This window comes from Vespa mandarinia, chromosome 1, assembly GCF_050613455.1.
Source record: "Vespa mandarinia isolate Hongniang chromosome 1, ASM5061345v1, whole genome shotgun sequence".
Lineage (NCBI taxonomy): Eukaryota > Metazoa > Arthropoda > Insecta > Hymenoptera > Vespidae > Vespa > Vespa mandarinia.
Genome location: NC_140810.1, coordinates 150,001 through 165,586, shown reverse-complemented (window position 1 = coordinate 165,586; position 15,586 = coordinate 150,001). Strand labels below are relative to the sequence as shown.

The following is a 15,586-nucleotide window of genomic DNA, read 5'->3' as shown; positions in this document are numbered from 1 at the left end:
CTCGGCTGACCGTCGATATTAGGCACCATGCCTATCGACCAATAATAAAATGATCGATCGGTCGATCCGTCATATCGCTTGTTGATCCATCATATTCCTTCGGTCTCGGCGATAACCTTGAAAAACTCGCGGAACCGATCGCTATTTCTCTGACTCGAAAAATCAATTTTTCCTCCCTCTCCCTCTCTTTTTCTTTTTCATAGACCATAGGTTGGTAAGTCGTTGAAGTCTCACAAAGCGGATGAAATTGTCGTATTTTATCACCTTCTCGGTCCTGTTGCACGTAGAATCCTATTCCAGATTCGTAGCCAGTAGCAACGGTACCGCGAAATAAAAGCTTTACCTTTCTCTACGTGGTGCACGAATTTATTCAACCGTCTTCATATTCACGTATATTCTACTTGAAGACGATGAACCGCAAGAAATGCGACGTCTGAGTTTTCATCTCAATGTGAAATGGCGTCCTTTCGAAGGAAAATATTTTTTCCAGCTGTCGCATGGAAACGGAATAGAGAGAAGAAGGGGAGAAAGTATGACGGCCGTTAAAAGGACGATTCGAGGAATAGGAGAGATGGGAAGAGTAAGTCGGTATTTCAGTTCCGCGAGACAGCTGGTACGCTCGTCCAAACTAAAACGGATCTACACGCTCGAGTAAAAGTTGCGCTAATCGAGAAAGCCACGATATGCGACGCGAGCGCACTGCAGTGCTTTTTGGTTCCAACGCCTTCGGTCATAAGGTCAAAAGTAACGTATTAAAGTCCATGACGTTCGAGGGTGCATCTGAAAAGCTAATATCTATCGATCGCAGGAACGATCCGATATCTATACGTCGGATATGTCCTCCATCAAAGAGATTCAATTAATGTCGCTCGTATTTCCGCGCATATTCGTTCACTTTATCATTATCCATTTAGTTATCGATGCTCGGCATATAAAAAGAAATTTTGCTATGTTTATGAATAGAACGTGTCTAGAACACGATCGGTAATATCTACGAGTAAAGCGAGACGATTCGAGCGAAGAACGTCGAAGATTAGGTTGTACGCCGAGCGGATTTATAATCGACTGCTAGCACACAATTAGGCGCACATCATCCTAAATATCACGCATGTCACGCATACGGCTCGACATATCATTCGCATAAGTTGCGCGCGCATAAACTCCACAACAAACAATCTATATCATACACAGTGTTCGGATTTATCACAAAAACACATGAAATGTCTAAATACGCGTAACTAGGCGCATCGACGGCCCGTCTCGCGTTCGACTTACCGCGCGCACGTTTCGATTACTTTAGATTATTACAATTTTGCGATATTCCGGGCGCATCGGGTATCTATCTATATTCGCGAAAAATCCAGGCATATCAAAGTCTCGAACCCGACGCAAAGCTCCGCTGACTTTCCACTTTCCGCGTCGATATCTCGGTACGAATCTTTGAGACGATCATCCCTCTCTTTGTACGTTCTCGGCGTGCAACGAGCTTCCAGTTTCCGTGTTCGATGAAACAACGCCCTAACTGGTTATAATTAGTCTCTTTTTAATCGCACAAATCCGCGTGCTTCCCTCGTACTCGATCTAAAGAAACTTTTGTCCCGTACATTTTCAAAACTTTTTTTCACCTACTTTCACCATTAGGACCGCGATCGGGGCCCTCCTCCTCCTATTCCCCGTTGGAAAAGACCCCGTTTATAACTCCGAGGTACGAGCGTAACGCCTGGGTTCGAATGCTTTTAAAACGCCTTAAAATCTATTCACATATCATCAGATGTATCTTATCGTCGAAGCAAAATATGCAAAATTTATATATGTATATGTATATGTCCATATATGTATATAGTATAGAGAAATATATATGAAATATGCGTACCGTAGTCGAGAAAAATTGGTAAAGTTGTCGCGTGGGGAACGAATTCAACGAATTGAAAAAGAAACAATTACTTGGACGTATATCATTTGCGTATACGTCGCGTTGGTAAGCGAACGTACGACCGGCCGAGAGCTTTTGCCTCTGACGTCCTCGGTTCTCTCCTTTCTTTCGTCGTGCACGCGCGACCTCGCACGAGAAGACCTCGCGCGACTTTTATGACTTTGCGCCACGCATAGATATAGACATACGAGGTATAATAAACGAACCGCCGGGGGCTGGGCGAGCAGGCGGGGAACTTGACCTCGACGGTATTCCACATGTTACTCGATAAATGGTATAAATAAAAATCTAACCTACGTTAATGCCGTTTCGTTTTTCGATACCTTTTCTTTCACGTTTTCGAAGAGGACGCGCGATTTAAAAGCGACGAGAAACGAAGAACCGAGCGATCGATAACCTTCTTATCGCATCTTCATATCATAGATATCTTCGTACCATTAAATGTCGTTCGTATCATTCGATTTGGAGAAAGGTTGAATATCCTTACCTTTCGATCGGTGTAGCAAAGTGAAAACTATTCAATGAAAGAGAAAAAAAAGAAAAAAAGGAAAAAAAAAAAAACAAAAAAATAAGCAACTCATCGATCTCGCGATTAGCGCGTGAATCGAAGCGGCGATTAGCGTATAAGCGAATTAAAAGGTAATACCGTACGATCGTTAAGGCCTAATAGATAAACAGGACGATAAACTCGTTAGACGATAACGAAAGAAAAAAAAAAAAAGAAAAAAAAGAAAAGAAAAGAAAAAAAAGCCAAGCGAGCAAGTAATTAAGTACTTATATGGCGTTTTTGTTGTCTATTTCGGTTGTATACTTCTTCGCCTTCGAGCGCGTCTCCGCTTTCCTTTTCTTTCCTTCTCCATGATTTTCTCGTTGCTAGGAAAAGGGCAAAAACTACTCCAAGTCGGAAAAGTACCGCTCCGTGCAATTAAGGTACCTTAGCTGTTGTACCGCATTTAATCGCAAAGAGAAGCTTTTCGCGACATTTTTTTCCACCGTCCGTTTTTGCGACGAAAAAGCGAATCGAAGCATGGCTTAACCAGGAAATTATTCGCTAACTCGAAAACTCGAGCCTTCTTCCATTTCTTCTTTTTCTTCTTACGGTTTTTCTTTCCAAAAGAACTACAAGAAGAATATTACATTATTTTACAAAAAATAGTACAACAGACGGGCTCGCGCTTTAAAAATAATTATGGTCGATTTTGGAAATATTTTCTTTCGAAAATCCGACGATAAAGGGAAGAAAAGAGAGAAGAGAGACGCACTCGACGGCAATCCACTCTGTGGCTAAACGTCGAAGAAAACTATAAAAATACTCTGATGTTACCGAGGCTTCTTCTAGCGAAAAAAGATACTCATCCTTTCCGCAACACTGTCCCAGAAGGAGTAAGAGGCGAAGGTGGGAAAGACAAAGATAGAAATAAGTAGGGAAAGAAAAAGGCAAGAGAGAGAGAGAGAGAGAGAGAGAGAAAGAGCGCGCGAAAGAGACACTAACGAAGGAGGGACAAAGATACCTGCGGCTCTCTAAAAATACTTATTAACACTTGTTACGCGCTATCGATAAGTTTATATCGTATCTCTATTATAACAAAACTTTACGAGTATTATACGTGATATTATATTTATACGGGCTGTTACGCGCTGTCTCGAGGACAAACGTAAAGAGAAGAAAAAGAAACTTCCATTTTCATCCGCGAGAAGGCCGGCCGAGCGAGTGGATGGAAACGAGAGACGAGGCACTTTGCACGAAGATAAAAAGAAGATCGAATTCATGCGCTTTTCATTTCTTTTCTTCGTAGATTGAAAGAGATAAAATTTTCTAAGGAAAAAAAAAAGAAAAGAAAAGAAAAGAAAAGAAATATAAAGAAAAGAGAAAGGTGAAAGATAGAAGGATAGGAGGGAAACTCGAAGGAGAATTCGTGAAAAATCTCGAACGAGTAGAAGCGATTATTAGACAGCGAGAGACGGCGTTTTCGAATCGATTTTCAATCGGACACTTGATTAATGTACCAGGATCGAAGAAAAAGCAAAGAGACGAGGCGAAAGAAAAAAGCGCTTATCCGTGCTACAAAAAAGGGGATTAAGATAAATGCTGGCTCATCCGTGCTAGTATTACGCGTTTACTCGTCGTAACTATATAGGAAGAACGCGATGGAGTTCGAGGCGAAGAAAGAGAGAACGAGAAAACGCGTCGGTGGAAAAGTAGAAGAACCGTACGAAGGAGGAGAGAGAGAGAGAGAGAGAGAGAGAGCGAGAGAGATCGTAATCCATTGCGCAACGTCATGGGATTTGATGATGATGAAGGAAGAAGAGGAAGAAGGAAATGAAGAAGATAACGCACGACTTGGCACGAAAAATTGTCTCCTTTCTTTATTTTTCTCTCAATCCTTTTTTTCTTTTCTTTTGTTTTCCTTTCGTCTCTTACTTATTAGCTAATAGTAAAAAACATATTTTTAAGGCCGATATAACGAGTTCATCCTATTATTTGTTACGTTCGTTCCATCTTCCTCGTATCATTATTTCTCTATATCTTCGTACCATTGTTTCTCCTATTTCTCTCTTTGACAACTCGAATCGGCGTTTTTTCTTTCAAAACTCGTCACCGAAGGTTAAAGATCATAAGAAAACGGCGAGCTAAGAAGCATCCTGCGCGTGTGTGCGGCCACGGAACGACTCGACTTTTCGAGATTTCGAAAAGTTTGAATTTGTCGTTCGCGAGACCGAGATTTTCCCTCGCCAAAGAGAAATGGAAAGTTTTTTCATCTTTTTCTTATCGAACCGTACGAAAGTAACGTTCGCGAGTCTCATTCCGTGGCGGCACGTTTTCAAAGACTGCATTATCCCTATTTTCTCGAAAGCAGGAAAGAAGAGGAAAAATATAAAAACGCCTGCGTCATCGTCGTTCGCGCGACCGGCATATGTGTGCGCGCGCCTTCTCCATTTACTTTTTCAAACTACTGTTATTAGGCTTGTTTTTAATAAAAAATTGTTTTTTTGTTTGTTAGAACGGAAGTGGACCAGGCGGCGAATCCGGTGGACGAGCTAACGGGTACGTATATTTTCTTTTCTCCTTCTACCTAAGAAATTCCTTTTTCCTTTGTTCCCAATCGTATAACGTTATTCGATGTTAGCAAATAAGCGCACGATCACGTTCGTCTTTTGACTTGACCTTTGGAATTATATGCGAAAGGCATATGGAAAGGAATTTCTCGATGTTCCTACAAACAGGAAGGTACGTACGAACGTCGACGTGTTCGACGGGTTCTCGACGTCCTCGAACGATGGAAGAAAGGACGGTGCAATTCCGCTTCCATCTCCGTCAAATCGTGAGAAGAAAACTTCCTGAAATGTTTCCCACGTGTTTCATCGGTTTTCCAAATAGAAAGTTTTGGATCGTGAGAAAGTTGACATTTTTCGAGGTTTCCACGCCGAGCCGACACGAACTCGAGCGTGACTTAGAGAGAAACGTTATAATTATTCGATCGTCAATAATGACAATTGCTCGATTGGAAAGTAATGTCAAGTTGATTATGCGTCATTAAAGCATCTAGAGCTCTTTAGGAAAGGACGTTAAAGTGATCTGTTCGAAGGGTCGTTTCGCGATATCACCTCTTTTCTCTTTTCCTAAGGGAAAGATCATTGGCATGCCACGAGAAAGGGAGGGACCAGGATTCTTTACTTTGACAGATCGGACGCGGAGGGAATGTTGAAGAGGGTCGACGAGAAAAGTGCTTCTTAATTGTTACGAGCTGCTCGAGGCGAATCGTTTAGGTATCTCGAGACAATCGATAATGCTCTCGATTTAAAGAGGACCTCTTTGATAGGACATCTTTACGTCGAAATATCTCGCGATTTCGATAATCTACCAATTTCTTTCTCTTTCCATATTAGGAATGTCAAAAGTGACGTCGAGAATAGTAGGCTCGTATAAGCCGAAAATACAACCGGCCATAATACCAGGTCGAAAGAGTATAGAGGATTGGTCAGAGAGCGAAAAGAGGCTCGATGCGGTTGAGTAGCGGATCGTTACCACGCGCCATCGTTCGTCCTATCTCTCATTCGTTCCTTCAAACGAAGCTTAAAGCTCCTTTGATATCTGTCCGACCGTGTTCTCTTATCGTAAGCGTTAAGCGAAATTGGCCACTATCGTCGTTCGGATGTGATCTTTCTCAACGACGGAAAACATTGGGGAAAAGAAAAAAAAAAAAAAAAAAACGAGAGAAACAAAAGCCGAACTTTTGACTCGCCGAATTTGACAAAGGCATACGTTCGTTAATCTCTGCTCCAAACTCTTTCATCGAGAAAACTTTCACTTTTGCCCCTTATTTTGCTCCGAAAAAAAACTCTCTTTTTCTTTTCCTTCAGTTTAACGATCCCTCGACTTTAGAATCTTCGAACAATCCGTCTCCGTTAAATATTCCTTCTCGATTGAAATTCTGCAAAGTTTAATCAAACAACGTGTAATCTTCTTCCTTGCGTGAGAGATTCCGGTTTACGTCGGAAATATGAGGATTAAGAGAGAGAGAGAGAGATTATGTCCTGGGCGTAAACCATTTCCAAATGATGGATCGTTCGGTATAATACTTAGCTGTCGAGAAACGTTTTTATTCGAACGTTGTCCTGAAAATTTATACGACACAGATAAGTAAGAGAGAAAAGAAAATCAGGTCAATCGAGAAAAGTATCTCGAAGCGAAGTAAATAAGTATGGATTCTTTCTTGCTTTCATTTTCAAACGTCCACATCGAAAGTAATCGCTACGATAATTGATAGGAAGCCGTGAGTTTCTTTGCTAGGTCAATACGTACGTAAGTACTTATGTAGTTACAAATGCTCGGTAACGGAGTACACGCGGCCTGAAAAACAAAAGCTTTTTCCTAACAATAAGAGAAGCGTTTGTCTCGTCGACGAATTGCGACGAATACTCGTCGGCCTTCTTTCTTTCTTTCTCTTCCGTTTTAACTAATTGTTCTATACCATTTAATAATTTTCAACTTGAAATTTAGATCTCTCCTTCAGAGACTCTTCCTTAATTACTCTACATTTCATAATTGCTTTTCAGGGCCAAAACATTTCACTGTACTTGTGCGGCATAAAATTCCGAAGGGAATAAAAAAAAAAAAAAAAAAAAAAAAAGAAAAGAAAAATAAATAAATAAAAAAATTTCTTCCAAATTATTCTTTTTTTTTTCCGAGAAAAAAAGAATGGCTGCATTATTCGATAAGATTCTTCTCTCGAAACCGGGACAAAAATCTCGGTTGTTATCGTTAAACTCGTCAAATAGAAGAGTTTGCGATATTATTGTTAAAGTTTGATTACTTTTCGATCCATTCTGAATGAAAGAAAATCCAGACGATATACGTTATACATATATGAATGTCGATTGGTACAATAAATAAGTCTGTAATAATGTGCGCACCTCGTTATCAAAAGTTGGGAGCAATCAGGGCTTTCCCGATAACCTATCGAATAACACGATTTCTGATATCTATCTCATTATAAATTTTTTATATCCGACAAAAGACGTCGTCGGTGCGCTAATTCTCTCTCCGTTATCCTTTGTTACAGGCATCCAGGCGATAATCCTTTCTACAGCAACATCGACAGTATGCCGGATATTCGACCGCGCAGGAAGTCAATACCATTGGTCTCCGAGCTGGTAGGTATCGATGCAACTCCATCGTTGTTTATACAATATATTCCTCTATCTCTTGATACATCATATAAATCCGTATTATTATAGGTATATAAGTACACTTTGTACGTGCTAACATAGCTATGTGTACTTACATATCCTAACTCGTCCGCGTTTGTCGAACTTTCTTAATTCGACCAATGAAATTGAAACGTTCTAGTAGACGCCGTCGTCGTCGTCATCATAGTCGTTCTCGTCTTCCCTACCTATCCTCGAACAAACGAAAATCGCGAGGAACAAAAAGCTTCATTCTCGAGCTAATTGCTCGCTCGGTTTGTTTTAATTAGTTTTACTAGCCGGCTCGAGAGAGCATCTTGGCGTGCCGCTCTTTCAGCGTTAACCTCACGCAACTCACGCCCTACGAACGAACGAACGAGTGCAATTTATGGCAACATACACCAACGTGCTCGAGCATTCCTTCCTCCTCAAGCCCTTCTCTTCCCTCTCGGCGACGACGAACAAATCGATCATAAGACGGATATACCGTAAATTTGATTTTTTTTGTCGCGCGACTTACCTACGAGGCAACCTACCAAATTGGCTGCTCTTATCTAATTTCTAAGACAATAGAATCAATCTCGAGCTAGCCTCTGAGGTAACTCGCAACTCATACGATGGCACGTGTCTCGTTCTAATCTAATTACGTGTGTTTGCGTTTCAGTGTTACATCGTACGGCTAATAACCAAAAAGTATCTATCGTTAATGGGATTTAAAAAATAAGAAAATAGGGGAATCGTTAGACATGGAAAAATAAGCAATGCTTTATAAAATGTAGGATATTTTAATTGAAATGGCATAGAAAGGAAATTCGGTATTAACGACGAGAACGAGAACGAGAACGAGAACGAGAACGAGAACGAGAACGAGAACGAGAACGAGTACGTTACGTCGATATTCGTTTATATCTTTTTCTTATTTTCTTTGGCGTCTCCACAGATTTTAGCCGACGCTTCAATAAAGCTATTTTTATCCATCAGATCAGATGTGCGTTCAAAGAGATTTCATATGGCATTTCGTACGATCCGCGATAAGTAGAAAGTCGATATTCCGTGGAAGGATCCTTAACTTGTTTCGTACTTTTGTGAAAAGGAAAAGGAAAATAAAGCGTGGAGGAGAAATTTTTAAGGAGATTATTTAAGCGAGTTCCAAAGTCGGTACCCAGTTTTAGAAACGATGACGTTATTTAAACAGTAAATTCGCACTCCTCCTTTCGGTAATCCCTTGAGGGTACCTTAGTTTCCCGAGCCCGTTGTCTGTGTCCCTATATGTTCGGTGTCGAAAATTTCTATCTGATTGTTGTGTATAACGTTACCTCGCCAAACGGAGAACGGACACGTCGATTGAATTTCACCGGATATCAACGACGAGAACCTTTGAAAATTATCGGAATATTTGGCGAATTATTCGATTGGCCGAATGATTTAACGAATTCGCCGTTATACAAAAAGGATTTGTTAAATAAAAAGGGCCGAACATATCAACGTCATATTCCGATAATTTTGCCATTATTCAGAAAGGAAAAGTAGCCCAGCCAAATCGTTTCTTTCATTTCTCTTTCCTTCCAACTTGTTTGTTCCAAAGACTTATTTCATCTGAACGTATGATTCCGACATGATTCCGATTTCTAACGGGCTATTTGTTTCTTCGGCGTTACGCGTTACGATTACGCGTGTCCGTTAAACATTGTCTCTGTGCCTCTCGTGTGTCTAACTTTTCAACTATCTATACTTTCAACTTTCGTTAGAAAAAGAAGAAAAAGAATAATATAAAATAAAAGAAAATAATTAAATGGACGTAAATGATACACGTACTAACCAGCATATAATGCTATTTTCTTTGTTTGTTCTCTGTGGCGCCCGTTGTTGTATCCACCTGAACACCTGAAAAAACTAAACCACTCACTGAAAAAAACCTCTCAAAAAATCTCAAAAACTCTACCTCCAGGTCTTGAAGGTACTAATTAAATGCCTCCTTAGCGAACTTAATTAAAAGAAGCTTGCTTGTACGTCGCATGCGATTGCTCGTCATTTCGATTTCTTCTTCTCCTTCTTATTTGCTTTCTTCTCTTTGTTTTTACATTTTTCCTTTCCTTTTGTTCTGTTTCTGTATTATTCGCTTTGGTCATATGATAATTCTCCTTTTCTTATCCGCAGAGATTTTCTTCTTTGGAACCTTTATTTTGTGGTGATTGACGTGGCTTTGGTATTCATAGCGATGCACCACGAAAGCATGCGGACGCATTTGTCACTCTGATGAATAGGCCGTACCACAAGCAATGCGTTCGGCTTATTTCCTTCATTTAATTCGGAGAAATTGCAAAATGAACACAAATAAAAGCCGGTGGAGATAATGGTTAATAGTCGTGATGCGTTCCTTAATCGCAATGAGTGTATTTAATCGAGGCCGACGCTTGGGGTACGGGCCACAGCCCATTTTCATATGAATATGCATCGTAATAATAAAGGAGAGAATGTGGCTGGCACGTGGCAGATAATTTTATGCTTTTCGTGTATAATCGCGCGATACGCCGAGAAAAGGGGGTTGTGCAGCGTACCGCGTTAAACGTCACATTATTTGCGCCGTTAGCAAACCATAACCTACATTTCTAAGATTATCTTTCGTTTTTTTTTATACTCCCCGACACCCTGGCTTATCTGGATAAGATTAATCTTTTTATTAGCGCGAAATTTATTTTCATCGATCGTACCGACGTCCTCCCCTCCCACCGCGCAACCATATTTACCTTGAACCACCTTGTCTTATCCGAGATTCGACTTAACGCAAATCAAATCCAAAATCCTTCGATTCGCTTCCTCACGCTTTACCTTTTACGATGCATGTATTAGTATTATATAAGTATTAGCGCCTAAGCAATAAAGTTTTCGCTTAATCATTCCGTCACGCTTTGCATGCACATACGAAACAAATTAGATGAACGTAGTCATAGTCGAGCAAAATATAGTTGATCTTAATTAACGACAAAATAGCACGTACGTAGACACGGCTGGATTAAATTTGACAAATATTTATAAACACGAGCGAAATAAAAGAAAAATCCCTTTCGCATAGGTGAACTCGAATAAAGAAACGATTAGAAATGTTTTGTGGGTCGATAAATGGGATAAAGACGAGCGTTTAAAAACGAAGCGATTTAAAAAAAGGAAACGGCGCCCCGTGCAAAAATTACGCAAGCACGCTTGTTATTATACACATATTAGAAACGCCGTAGGGTAGAAGAGATCGAAAAGCGCGGTACCACAATACACGAGCGGCAAAGCGATATTAGTGCAGAGCATTAGAATGCGGATTGCGGATAAGAGAAAGACAGTAGCGCATGCATCGTGCACGGGGCCCCGTGCATAATATCTTAATTGAAATCTACGCCGAACCGCAAATCTCCGCGTGCCACACCTTCCAGGCACCTATAAGCTAATTGGATTAGACTTTCATCGTAGAGATATATTCTCTCTCTCTCTCTCTATCTCTCTTCACTAAATATCTTTCCCTCTCTCTCTCTCTCTCTCTCTCTCTTTATTGCTATCTATCTATCTATCTATCTATCTATCTATCTATCTATCTATCTATCTATCTATCTATCTATCTATCTATCTATCTATCTATCTATCTCTTTCTGTTTTACGCCGTTAGACCAATCTCTAATTTGTATACCTACCATTTTCATTTTTCTCGCTCTCTTTCATTTTGTTTTAATTCAAGTATTCTTCTTATCTCCTGAACCGCCTTCTCTCACATTTCCTTTCGCTTTTTAATTAACGTTTTAAACATTTTTGCTACTCGCGTCATACACGCGTATAAAACTATATATCATTTCATGAACATATGTAAATACATAGCAAAAGACAAAAGGAAATTACATCCGTTACGAGACTCCTTGGAAAATTGTGCAAATTCCGAAATATTTTCTATACGAAGAGAGCAATCTTTTCTACTTCCAAAATATATGCCCACATTCATCAATAATTAAAGTGTATATTTTTTGTTTTTTTTTTCGAAATCGTCAAAACGTGAACTACCAGAAAATTTGTAGAGCATTTGTTTTAAATCTCGAAACTTTCATGAAAGATCGATCGTTCGACAGCTCTCGAGCAAAAAGAGAGAAAAAGTTATCTCGACGTCATTTACATACGAGCTTTGTTCTATTTTTCGCGTGGTGCACACACATGTCCATGTACCTACCCACGTATACGAAAGAGAAGAGAAAGAAATATCGAGGAGTCTCTCTCACGATTTTATTTTTTTTCTTTTTTTCTTTTTTTTTTTTTTTTTTGTTTTTGTAAAATACGGCATAAGAATCGTTAAAGCACGGCTCTCGGAAGAGATCCATGTATATACAACAAACACACCTTTTCTCGCTCGTTGTACATAACGTCTGTTCGACTGTCAGTCGATTTTTTAAATACTATATTTGGCACAGTAGAACGATTTCACTTTGCACCTTTTTTTACCATTAGTCGAGATTATGGCAAATTTGACATGAATTTTTTATGTCGTTATTATTATGATTAATTCTTCTGCAATTTTTTATATCTCTTTGTAAGTTTTGATCATTCGATCTCTTTACAATTTTTGCTGCTATTTTTCTTGTAATCACCGATAATCATTCTCTTATTATTCTATCAGCAATTATTTGTATTATATCTTTATAAAATGTTTTCTCGTGTTTTTGCGTTCTTCAAGAGAGCCTACTTTGTTCACTACTTTCTTTCCGTCGTTTGCTTTCTTTTCGTTCATATTTTTCTCTTTTCCCCCTCTCTCTCTCTCTCTCTCTCTCTCTCTCTCTCTCTCTCTCTCTCTCTCTCTCTCTCTGTCTTTCTCTCTCTCTCTCTCTCTCTCTCTCTCTCTCTCTGACTTTTTATTTCCGCTCTTTGTCACTGTCTATACAATGGAGAGACCGGAAGGCATTATAGCTGGATCAGATGCACATTAATTTCTATCTTTTCTCAGACAATGGCGGCGACGAAGAGGAACGCCGCAGGGCTCACATCCGCGGTGCCCAGGGCTACGCTGAACGACGAGGAACTGGTAAGGACTCGTACTTTAGACGATCTACCTCGAGACATCATCGTCATCCTTCTCGTATCGATGTAACGAAGAAAGAGGGTAAAGGAAAAATAGAAGGAATAAAGTAAAGGAAAAAACGGTGGGCAGAGTCGCGAAAGGCTTCGCTCTCGCGTCGTTAGAGCGAACGTTTTCGTAGACTCGTACGCCAAACTTGGTTTTGCTAGATTATAATCGTCCTTTCAACGATCGGAGAGCATCATTAAAATCCATGGAATCGCGAACGCGCGTGCGCTATAAAGGGAGAACTCGAGACCGTCGAAGAAGATCCTTTTGAAATGAAATAATTTTCACTTTCACGAGGTGATTAAAATTTCTGACATTTTTCTGACAAATCGAATCTCTGGACCAAATCGATCAAGAGTGATCGTGTCCGTGTTTAAGAATTTTCTCCGACAAAGTCCGTCGTATCGGATGATCAAATCAAAATTTCACTCGCTATGTCTACTCGCCGTCAACAAAAATTAGTTTCCTTTTCTCGACGATATATATAGGAAGAAAGTTTCGTAAACGTCGATCGTTCCGCGCGTATCAACGATTAGGATACCGCGCGGATTAATTCGCGTCTAATATGGCATCATTTAACGTTAAGTTCGCTCTCGCGCAAGCGCGTCTAGCGACGTCGCACGGCGACGCGTCGTTCCCCTTAAGATATTAAGAATTAATTTAACACTCTGTAATCTATCTTTTCTTTCTTTTTTCATACGAACCGCTGCAATTTTATCCTCATTTCCACGCTATTTTCTTTCACGTAAGTCTGGCCCAAGCCTACTCTTTTTCTCAATTTCTTTCGATCTTTTATATATTATCTTTCTCTAAATACGAGCCACCCCCTATCAGAAGTCTCCTTTTGCGCTATTAACTTGATGCCGGTGGCAAGCGTGTAGCGAAATAGAAGATGAGATGTTAGCGTGCTAGGACGAGCATCATCGTACATATACATACATATATGTGTATACCTATTTTTATAGACTCGCACGCGCCCATAATTCTCGCCTCACCTCTACGATACACATAAGTACTCTGACATATACGTTATCAAAGATTTATTCGCGGAAGAAGAGAAAGATATGCGCGCACGCAATAATACACGCGTGTACATAGACGCGATTTAGAAAGACCCGCATCGAGCGCGAACGAAACGAATCGAAACTAACTGCGTGTCTCCGTGCAATTGGGAAGGGACATACAACCACAACTTTTCGGAATAACTTACAATTAGGCTAGTCCACTAGGGCTCTTTGATTTTTCTCTCTTTGGACGTTTCTCCGTACAAATCTTGTTACAATTTTTCCTTTTTATCGAGTACTTTAACGATTCGATATAATTGCATTAAGATGTCAACGACAAAATAAAGATGTACGGAGGAACATCCTTGGCTCCGCGCGATAGTTTTATAGTGGTGCTTCTTAGCAGATCGATGCTTTAACCCTGCTCTATCCAGTTAGTATATATATATACACACACATGTGTATATATATATATATATATATCCTTACATATTACGTATATACGTACATAGATATATTATACGGGGTACGGAGAAAACGTGCTCTCTCTCTCTCTCCCTCTCCTTCTCCCTCTCTCTCTCTCTCTCTCTCTCTCTCTTTCTCTCTCTCTCTCTCTCTCCCTTTCTGTTTTTCTCTGACGGAGTCCTTGCGCAGGATCCTCCTAAATGAGAACAGAGAGAGGGAGAGAGAGAGAGAGAGAGAGAGAGAGAAGGGAAGAAAAGAGAAAAATAAAAAGGGAAGGACCTCCTCTTTTTCGATCGCTCGTCTCTAGCCTTCAGGCCAAAGCGTAAAAAGGAAACAACGCTCTTCTTTTCGAGATCGTTGGAACGTTCCGATTACTCGACGAATATGCTTTTTTCCCTTTTTATTATTATCATCATTACTTACGGAGACACGTTTGATCATAATTTTTGTACTAAAGACTGCGAATGTAAAAATAATGAGTCGCAGGCACGATTCGAGAGGCTCGATTTTTTAGTGGATTTGCGTGCACATCGACGATAGAGCGCGAGAGTAGTGCGTACACGTGGATCTGTGCAGATTGATATGTACGATCCTGCATGGAGAATTAGGAAAAAGATCTCGTGCAAAAATAAGGAATAAAAAGGGCGAATCGAAAGAGCGGGCTCATATTCGGGAATATCTTCTTTAGAAAAACTCACCATGAACGTCGGAGCGAGACCCCGCTTTTTCGAAAATTCGCTAAACGATAGAGAGTACGAATGTTGACTCTTGGATTCTCCGTTCGATCCTCGAAAGGATTTCTTCGTCGAGATATATAAATATGATAAGAAATTTAATCCGTGGAACGGCTTAAATCGATAAATCTCGAATGGATCTTTCACATATATCCTCTCGTATACGTATTTTCTACGTTCGTATACATTCGAGAATTCGAGATTTGTCACGTAGACGTAGGCATTATATAATAATACGAGATAAAGATCGTAGAGGCGAACTTTCACGAACGAAGGATCCAAGTGCTTTCAAGTGCATCGAGTGGCTGGCCGAGTGCATCCATTCCAATTCCAAGAGATCCACCTTCCCGGATCCTTCCTTTCTCCTCCTGTCTCGTCCTAGACTTCGGTATCTTCTTTGAGAAGCACGCTTTAACGACGATGCGACCATCCTGAAACCCCGCAGAAGATGCACGTCTACAAGAAAACGCTGCAGGCAATGATTTATCCCATCTCGTCGACGACGCCTCACAATTTCGTCACTTGGACGGCCACCTCGCCGACCTACTGCTACGAATGCGAGGGTCTACTCTGGGGTATCGCGCGTCAGGGCGTTCGATGCATGGAATGCGGCGTCAAGTGTCACGAAAAGTGCAAGGACTTGCTCAACGCTGACTGCCTGCAGAGTGAGTTC

General features: G+C 40.4%; 1 protein-coding gene across 8 annotated transcripts in view; it reads left to right on the top strand.

Moving 5' to 3' along the window:
- unc-13 (protein unc13 homolog) overlaps positions 1-15,586 on the top strand; it is a 76,278-nt gene that overhangs the window by 39,730 nt on the left and 20,962 nt on the right. For 7 of the 8 annotated variants that reach the window (XM_085655338.1, XM_035876260.2, XM_035876267.2 and 4 more), the window contains 4 exons: positions 4,936-4,979; positions 7,498-7,588; positions 12,591-12,668; positions 15,359-15,578. In XM_085655338.1, the coding sequence (XP_085511464.1) occupies positions 4,936-4,979; positions 7,498-7,588; positions 12,591-12,668; positions 15,359-15,578 (433 nt within the window). The remainder of the gene's footprint in view (positions 1-4,935; positions 4,980-7,497; positions 7,589-12,590; positions 12,669-15,358; positions 15,579-15,586) is intronic. The other variant, XM_035876261.2, reaches the window with a different exon arrangement.